The 9,497-nt window shown below is 44.4% G+C and overlaps 1 protein-coding gene across 2 annotated transcripts; it reads left to right on the forward strand.

Annotated features, from left to right (window-relative positions):
- Positions 1 to 2,801: 2,801 nt before the first annotated feature.
- LOC110020833 (protein TIME FOR COFFEE-like) lies at positions 2,802 to 9,296 on the forward strand. 2 transcript variants are annotated; one of them, XM_020719090.1, is made up of 13 exons: positions 2,802 to 3,402; positions 3,502 to 3,882; positions 3,988 to 4,157; positions 4,247 to 4,529; positions 4,632 to 5,046; positions 5,156 to 5,207; positions 5,301 to 5,381; positions 5,461 to 5,731; positions 5,823 to 5,889; positions 6,125 to 6,194; positions 6,305 to 6,673; positions 6,774 to 6,990; positions 7,060 to 9,296. In XM_020719090.1, exons 1-13 carry the CDS (start codon positions 3,303 to 3,305, stop codon positions 9,201 to 9,203), a joined length of 4,620 nt encoding a protein of 1,539 aa, XP_020574749.1. In that variant the 5' UTR covers positions 2,802 to 3,302; the 3' UTR covers positions 9,204 to 9,296. The 2 variants fall into 2 exon arrangements, with proteins under 2 accessions (XP_020574749.1, XP_020574748.1); XM_020719089.1 differs by having other exon boundaries at positions 2,803 to 3,402; positions 6,774 to 9,296.
- Positions 9,297 to 9,497: the final 201 nt, after the last annotated feature.

A 9,497-nucleotide genomic window follows, 5' to 3' on the forward strand; every position in this document is an offset into this window, starting at 1 on the left:
TGTAGGCAAGTTGTCGAACCACATAAATTTGTGTTTCTGCTATGCCTTTTTTCTGGTTTGCAAATTTTTCTCGATCCAGTTTTTCACTTTAATGTCATCGTTTTTCAAAACAAAGCTTGATTTATGGAAGCCGACTTTATAATTAAAAAAACTTTCATTTGAGTAGATCTAAAACTTAATACATTAAATATGATGTTAGTAACAATTTATCTAGTGGTAGAGTTGTAATAATGGTGATCAAGTCATTATGATGAGTGAGTATTTCAAATATCTCTGGTATATTGTACAAAGTGGTGGTGACATATACGATAATATTATTATTAAAATTCAAGTTGGATGGTCGAAGTGGAGGAATGCAACAACCATTTTGCGTGATAGAAAGACACTGCTTAAACATATATCAAATTTTATGGTACAGAATGTTGACATGTAAAAGCAAAGCATAAACTTCAGTGTTTATGAGACGAGACTGCTCGCGTGGGTGCACGTATTTACACTTAGAGACAAAATGTGAAGCAAATATATCTGTGGCGACAAAGTTGAAGTAACCAACCCCGTTTAGTGGAACAAAGACTTGCAGGATCAAATTGTGTAAATATGATTGTTTATGTGCGAGATATGTAAATACATAAATGATATTTGCTACATATGTAAATAACTCTTGAATTTTCCATATCCAAATATCATTCTTACCTTGTTGTAATATGGTAGGAAGGTTAAAAACATATTTGATATGGTCCCAATGTAAATTTTATATTAATCTAAATCTTTCCCCCACATGGTTCACATTTTATTAAAGTATATTGAATTTATATTGGTCAGTCTAGACTACACATTTATACTATAATGTTGAAAAGCAATAATCTTTTGATCTGACATATTTATCTATAACTTAAATACTATAAAATAAAGTTTTCCTTTACTTATCTAGTTTAGGCTTTTAAGTTTCTTATAAATATTTTAAAATTTTTATTTTTTATATTAGCTTGTATGGGGTGAACGAACTGACACAAACGAGCAGACCTCGTGTTCGTGTTCAATGAGTTCGAAATTAAGTGTGTTTGAAATAGACTCGTGTTTGAAATTATTAGTGAAGCTAGTGTTCGTGTTCGGTTCAATTTGTTTCAAATTAATTCGATATTTTTTGAAATGTTTGAATTATTCGATTTGTTTGAATTGTACGAAATCTTTCAAATTTATTAATATTGTTTGAATTATTAAAATTTTAATAAATTGAATTATTAATTGTCAAGTTACCAAAATAAATAAATAACATCCCTCTATTAAAAAAAAATATTATTTCTTCAAATCTATCATTACAAATTGTAAAAAATAAGTTACAAATAAAATATATATTTAACATTTTAAATATTATTATAATTTATAGAATTTAATTTTTTAAAAAATGATAAATTTTTTAGAGTATTTAATTATTATTAAAATAAGATAATTTTTTGATACAATTATTTTAAATTATTTTATATTTCGAGCAATAACGATTCAAATATGATTGAACACATGACTGTCGGTTTTTGTTTCATTTATAAACCAAATGAAAAAAAATTATTCGTGTTCGTCTCGTTTGTTTATTGATAGAGTCGAACACGAATACACCGGCAGAGTCGAACACGAACTTCTTGATAAGTCAAACACGAACTGTTGTTTGACAGCCCTACCAGCTTCTTTTATTATCTTTAAAATAATTTGAAAGATAAATATTATTTATAAAATTTATTTTAAAATAATCCCTATAAATTTAATTTTTTTTTTGTAGAACATGCCATAATTTTTTTCAATTAATTTGTAGTATATTATACGTGATCCCAAGCGGCAAATCTTGCCTGACGACGTTCCACGTGTCAAAGGCAGATGGTTCGACACGTGCGCAACATCGCGCCCTTCTGCCAACCGTTCGTTCGGGCCGCATAAGAAATATCTCTCCGTGATGCAAAGATCCACCGCTAGTTTTTTACCGTGGGCCCCAGCCTATAACAACCGAACCGGGCCACTCGCATGCGCCGCGTGCCTTCGTCCGTTCTCCGCGTGTTCGTCGGGTCACAAGCTCTGCATCTCCGCACCGAGGAAGGAGAGGAACGACTGTGCGGTCGCATAAAAATTTTTCATAGGCGGGGACGGGGCAAACAATTAAAAAAAAGAAATAATTAAAATAAGTAAATAATAAAAAATATAAATTATTTTTTAGGCACGCTTTTCTTAAGCTGGCGGTAAGGGAAGGTGGCGAAGTGCGGTGCTTGTGCATTACCGGGGGACGTGCGGGCCCGTGCTGACGTCATGAATCAGGAAAAGGTAGGGACCACAGCTAACAGCCCCGCGAGGAAATTATACCCAATCGGCTGCGTCCAAGGTGGGCCACCCTATTTCCGGACTCCATCACGGCCGTCGGATGCGAGGGAGATGGACGGCAGATGCGCTTGGAAATATCTGCCAGCTAGGCTCGGATTTCGTCGCGACTTCAGCTCCGGATGTACTGTGCCACGTCATCCGGGATCGGACGGAAGAAAGCGCGTAACGGGTGGCATTGAGAGATCGGAGCCGTTGAAGGCTACGGGTAGCCATCGGTGTGGGGCTCACGGAGGATGGAGGAATAAAATAAGATGGAGGAAGAGGGAAGAAGCGCACTGAAATGGGAAATGATGAAGGACTTGACTGGCCACCGGAGCCAATAGGAGGGGAGCAACCGGCTATAGCCCGCGGCGGGGAGGGACTCAGGGTGCGGAGTCCGGACACGCGAGCGTCTCCTCGCGATGCGTGGGAAGAAAGGAACTGAAATTATGGACACGTGGAGGTTGGGTAGGAAGGGTCAGAGTTTGCGGAGCCGTAGGGAATGGACGGCTTGATTGTTCTCCACGGTGGCACCGCAGAGCGCACGCCGTTGGATTAGATGGAAATCGGACGGACGTGAAAAAAAGTAGTGCGTGGAGGGTGGATCTGGTCCGTTGGTTGTGGCGGAGGAGTGGATATAGGGAGTGATGAGCGAAAGGAGGATATAGAGAAGGGCGCAAGTGCGGAGAGGAAAGCGGAAGAGGGAGAGGAGGTGGATTGGAAGATCAGGAGAGTGAAAAGAGGGGGGAGATCTGAGTGCTAAATACGCAAATTTCGCTGAGATTTCGGTGCGATTTGGTAGGCCGGTGAGGTTTGGAGGCGGAATTTTCTTTTTTTTCAACGGAATTTCGTCGGCGATTGTGTGGGGATTTGTTGTTTCCGGAGGGGGAGTGGAGGTTGTGGATAAGATAAAGGTAGTCGGGGTGTGATTTTTTTTTGATGAGCGGTTTATCGGACTGATGGATAGGATTCGTGATGGGAGAAGAGGATCCATGGCTGCGGTGAACGGGAGCTTGTCGAGAAGAAGGCAGAGGAGCAGTAGCTTGAGAGATTCACCCGGTTGGATTTCTTCAGTTTGCTCATTTGTCTACTGATTCTGTTTTTTTTTTTTTTCTGATTTTGTTTGGGTATTTCGATCTCACTGTTCTTGTTTGACAGAGGAAGATGGAGCGATGGAGATGCAGGAGACGTCACGGCTTAGGGAACGAGGAGGCAAGAAAGATAGAGATCGTGACAGATCTGGTCGGAACAAGAGGAGAAGGGGGGAAAGGATGATGCATGGAAGCCACAGAGAGGAAGGAGAGGATAGCTCAGAGGAAAGTGTTGATGAGGATGACGAAGATGAGGAGGAGGACTCTTCGGTGGCTGTTCGTCTGCAACCGCCTCAAGCTCAGAATCCAGCTCCAGCATCCTCGGGGATGCAGAGTCACAATATCCGGAAAGGTTATCCGGTTAAACCGGTAAGACCGCCGGGGACTTGCACTTGGAAAGTCGCAGAGGAGATGATAGGAGCTCCAATACCGCGCAAAGCTCGGTCATGTATGATTGTTGATGTTTGGATTTGATGATATCAAGTTGTTTTTTGTCTATATCTTCTCTCTTTCTACGTTTTTGTGAATTTTTTTTTTTCCGTTGTTGGTGCAGCATCTGTGAAAAGGTCACAAGAATGTTGGGTTTCTGGTGGAGGCGGCAGTTGCGGTGGTGGAGGAGATCAGGTTCCTTGTCAAGCATCGATCTCTCCAGCGAGACGAAGTCCTTCATCCACTGCTCCACTTTCACCTTCGTCTTCTAATGCTTCAATCCGAAAGAGGATGGTCTCTGTTTTGCCTTTTATTGTTTTCCAGTGATTTAGTCACTTGTTAGTTTTGTTCCAGTGATTAACCTTATTCTTTTTTTATTGCAGAAGCCGATCACTGTACCGAAGCCCAGGCTACCGAAAACGTCGAAGTCTTCTTCTATCCAGGAAATTGAAATTGAGGTTGCAGAGGTCTTGTTTGGAATGACAAGGCAGGTTCCTTCAAAGCAAGAAGATCACAGACACGATCCCAAGGAATCCAATGGATCCGGAAACGAAGTTAAATCTAGGGTTTCTTCGCCAAACCCGATTTCTCCTCCTGCAACCTCTCAACCTTCCACCATGCGGCCTTCTAATCCGAGCATCAACTCATTTCCGTTGACCGCAACAGGTCAGTATCGTGTTTGGATGTTGCTAAAATTTGATGATGTCTTGGTTTCTTCTCCTATCTTCGACAATTTTTTTTTTTCTTATTTCTTCTCCACTTATGCAGCGCCTAAGAGGAAGCGGCCTCGGACGAGGATTGAAGATGAAAGCCCAACTAGCCCGCCAAGTTCCACTGCTTTACCAACAACATCTAGTTCTTCCGCTGCCAAGTTGGACACAGAAGTGTTGCTACCACCTGTAGGGACCAAAACTGATTCCGCTTCTCCTAGATCAGAGAAAAACGCATCTCCTGCTGTTGAAAATGGATGTTTCTCTAGCGATCAAGCAGTTTCTAATGCTCCTTCCGCTATAGTTTTTTCGGCTAAGGTTAACCAAGATTCAGTAAAGGCTGAAAGTATCCCGGATCTGAAGGATACTGATAGCCGGTCAGAGAAGAAGGCCAAGGAGGAGGCCTCCACGCAAAAAGACTCTCCTGCTGCAAATTTGGATGCTAACATTGAAGAAACCCCTGCAAGCAAAGCGTGAGTTTTCTTATCTCACCTTTTTTTACTTTTTTGGATGGTAAGGGTTCGTTGGCTGATAACCCTTTTTTTCCCTTTCTTTTTTCTATTTTGGGCTTTTTATCCGCAGTTCTATGATTTCTGATGCCCAACGAGAAGAGAAGTTTAGTATCGATTTGATGGTATGCATCCTTGAGCGCTTGGCCTATAATATTTCCATTTGATCTGTTGAATTTTTTTTTCAATGAATATGTTGAAAATTGGTATATTTTCAGGCTCCTCCTGGGAAATTATCTCCGGAGATTGAAAGCAACTCAGACTATGTTGGAGAGTGCAAGCCCGTGGAGACGGAGAATGTAAGCAAATATGTTTTAATGCAAAGGTCTTTTTTTTTTCTCTTCCAACTTTTTCCATTCTTATTTCTTCTCCGCTCAGGCACCCAAACCTGAGTTTTCCAAAGCTGAAGGGGAGGAGATTGAGAAAAAATCGAAGTCCGAAGCCGAGGAACTTGCTCACGACGATAAAAATGGTGGAAAGCCATCCACTGATGACTCTGATTCAAGGAAGCCGGCCGGCAAGGAGAGGAAACTTGATTTGCAACTCGATTTAGAGAAGCTTGACAAGGACGTTGCAGGTGCCATTAAGCATCAAGGCCAAAAGCAGCAATCTAAAGCTTCAAGAACTGAACCCAAGACCGAGAAAGCTGGTAATTTTTTTCTCCCTCTCCGTTGCTTTTGTTTTTTATTTTTTTATGCTTCTGGGTGGGTAGATCTCTATCTCATGGGCATCTTTCCTAGGTTCGACGGCATCCATGCCCATGCCGATGCAGATCACAGGTTGGGCTGGTGGTTTTCCTCCTTTTGGGTACGCTTTCCATGATTTATTACTTCCTTCCTGTTTTTCCGGTTTTTTTTTTTTTATTTTTTTAACCATGAAAGTTTCGCCGACTGGACTGGCGGAGGTCAGAAGTTAATTTCTGGTGCTATGCCTGTCTGTGTCAGTGGTTGTAATTTCATGAACAAGTGGGACCATATTTTATATATTTATGTCATTGTCGTCAGATTATTTATTTTTGATTTTTTTTTTTTTTTGTTATTAGGTTCATGGGTCAAGTTCCTCCCATACCACCTGTTGTTCCTGTGGATGGGACGTCCGGTTCCTCCAAGCTGGTAGCTTTCTTTTTCTTCTCCCCTCCCCCTTCCCCTCCCCCTCCCTCTCGCCCTCCGTCAATTAATGGTTATGAAGTAGTAGAAAAAATCATTTTTTTTTTTTGTTACAGAGCTTCCATCCTTCACAACTCCGGCCAAAGCGTTGTGCAGCGCATTGCTATATTGCACAGAACATTTATTATCATCAGCAGATTACAAGATTAAATCCATTCTGGCCTTCAGCAGCTGGTGCAGCTCCGTTGTTTGCATCAAAACAATACAATCTCAATACTGCACCACCTTCAGATTCAGCAATTCTTCGCAGTCCATTACAGGGTAGCTTCTCTGGGAAGAGCCTGGGTCCTGTACAAGAGAAATGTTTACCAGCATCCGCTGCAAAGGATAAGAGTAATGTGGCTACTCAATTCATGGATGTTTCACAGAGAAAGCCACCTGTACTACCACAGCCCTCACAGCCTGGATCAGCAGGCAACATGCTTGTAAGATTATGATTCAAATTGTGTTTTTTCTCGCTACCATTTTCTTATCTTCTATTCTCATTTCTTTCATTTTCTGATTTTTACCTTGAGTTCATCACAGGCTCCTGCTTTCATTTTCCCTCTGAATCAACAGCAGGCTGCTGCTGCTGGAGCTGCCGCGGGCGCTGGAGCTGCTGCTGCCGCCAATCGATCTGTTGTTGCAAAGTTGACACCAGGCTCTGGCAACACAGCTCAATCATCCGGCAGTGCAGGTTATGCTGCGGTAGGAGCTTCTGGAGCTAATGGATCAGGGACTTCCATGAGTTTTAACTACCCTGGTTTGGCACCAAACGACGCTCAGTATCTTGCTTTTCTGCAAAACAATACCTACTCATTTCCTATTCCAGCTCATGTCGGTGGAGCTCAACCTTGCAGAGGGGCAAGTCCTGCTCAGGCCATGCCATTTTTCAATTTGTCATTTTACCCTTCCCAGATGCTTCACCCGTCCCAGCTCCGGTTACAACAGCAGCCACCATCCTCACAGCAGCCTCCTCCATATCCTCAGCAGGGACATCAAAATCCAAGTACGTCCAGCGGCTCATCTTCCTCCCAGAAGAATACTCAACAATCCCAGAGAGTTCCTGCAGCTGCTCCAAGTGCTATTACTGCAGGGAATTCCCATGGCTTTCCTCCTTCCAACAAGCAGCAACACATTTCTCATTCTCATCAGGTTCGGCAGTTGGAACCTGAACCTGGAGGTGAGGATGCCCCATCAACAGCTGACAGCAGGGTTTCTCAAACCCACAAGAACATCTACGCTCAAAAATTTGCCATGCCCGCTCATTCTCAGAACTTTGCCCTGATTGCTCCTGCCGCTGCTTTGAGCAGTGGTGTTGGGAATCACAGCGAGAAGCACCAGCAGCAGCAATCACAAAACCAGGTTATGAAAGTTGATCTCACGCCATCTCAGGCTTTTGCCATGTCTTTTGCTACCTATGGAGGAGCTGCTGCTGCTTCTGCTGCCGCCGCTGGAGCTCCTCATGGTTTGGACTTCTCGTCAATGGCACAAAATCATGCCATTTTCCAGAGTCTTCCAGAAACAGTACGCCATGGTTACCAGGTTTCAGCAGCAGCTGCTGCGGCACATTCTTCTCATCAACAGCAGCAGCAGCAGAATAAGAAACCTGAAGATGGGAAATCCCCCAATGATATGGGGAATGCCAGCACAGTTAGCGAGGATGGAAAGATCTCTGGGACCAAGGTATTGGGGAATGCCCAGCAACATTCTCACACTTTTTCTCGTGCTGACACCGACTCTCCGATTTCTTCCATTCTTACCAATACTGTGATTGATAGTTCTTCCCGAACATTGAATCTTATTCAGCCGCCTCCCAGCGCTCCTCCTCGCATCTCAAGCCGACCTGCTAGCGCTGCACCTGCTACATCCAATTCTCTAACAAACTCTTCAAATTCTCAGCATCTGCTATCCCAGCAGCATCAGCAGCAGGTTCTTCAGCTTCCAAAGCAGGTCCAGCAACTTCAGCTGCAGCAGCAGCTTCAACAGCATCAGCAGAGAGCAAAGTCCGCCTCTTCTCACAGCAGTGCTAGCCTCTACACTGACCGCCTGTCGGGAAACTCAACTCCATCAAAGTTCCCTCAACCTCTCGCTGGCTTCCCTCCAACTCTCATCCAAAACAGCGCTTCTTCCCAGCCCACTCAATGGAAGGCCTCAACCCGAGCAGTTAATCCATCTTCCGCTGCTGGTCTTGCTTCAGCCACCCCCTCATCATCAACCTCTGTGAAGACTCAAATCCCTCAAGTGCGAAGCCAGCAGCCATCACCCCATCAAACCCACCAAATCTCTTTTGGCGTCAGCCCTGCCAAGGTTCCCGGACAATCAAGCCAACACCTTGCCACCCCAGGCAACAGCACCACTGCATCATTGTCTTCTCCCGCAACCATAGCAGTCGGATCTCCTCAAAATTCAGTGTCCAAAAGCTCCAGCGGGAGTCCTCATTCTTCTGCCATTGCAAAATCTGTACCACCTTCTCCAGTCATACCTGTGCTGCCTTTCCAGAAGCAACAACCAGGTAAGAACTCCTCATCAAGCTCCACCATTTCTCCCTTACCTGTAACCAATCGAAACTTGCCGTCCATCCTTGGAAACCCCCATATGACCTCTCCTCAAAACCTTGGTTCTAAGGCACAGACCTCCTCCCAACACTTTCAGCAGTCACAGATGCCCAAACAGCACTCCCCACAAGCTCAGACTGCCCAATTATTCTTCTCCTACCCTTACATGCAATCTCAAACATCCCATTCTGATGCTGCGGCGGCCGCTGCCGCCGCCCGGCTGCCGCCGGCAGCTACTTCCAGCAGCACCATCGCCGCCCATCTGACCAGCAACGGCAGAATTCAGCTCCTGCTTCCACGGGGATGCTCTCCCTTGGGCCTTCTTCACTATCACTTGCTGCTGCGGCAGATCCATCCAAGGGAGCGGGAGCGGGAGGAGGAGGAACAACCACCACCAACACCAACTCAAAGAATCTAATGCCTACAAGCCTCCTGCAACACCCATCACAATTCACCACCATCTCCCAACCTGGTTCGGGTGCTACTGCCGCCACCGCTCCGCATCCTCTAATGTACATCCACACAATGCAGCCCGTCCCATTGAAGCCCGACGTATCTCCTTCGGCTGAGCAGAAACCTGCAACTGGAAGGTAGCCCTGCAATCCCTTCCTCTCTTTCAGGGAAGCTTTGTAGCTTCTGTGATAAAAATGTCATTTTTGAATGCCTGCATAAGCCTGAGAAGGGAAGAAAAGCCGCCATTGCTGCACGTGAG

Source organism: Phalaenopsis equestris, unplaced genomic scaffold, assembly GCF_001263595.1.
Source record: "Phalaenopsis equestris unplaced genomic scaffold, ASM126359v1 Scaffold000107, whole genome shotgun sequence".
NCBI lineage: Eukaryota > Viridiplantae > Streptophyta > Magnoliopsida > Asparagales > Orchidaceae > Phalaenopsis > Phalaenopsis equestris.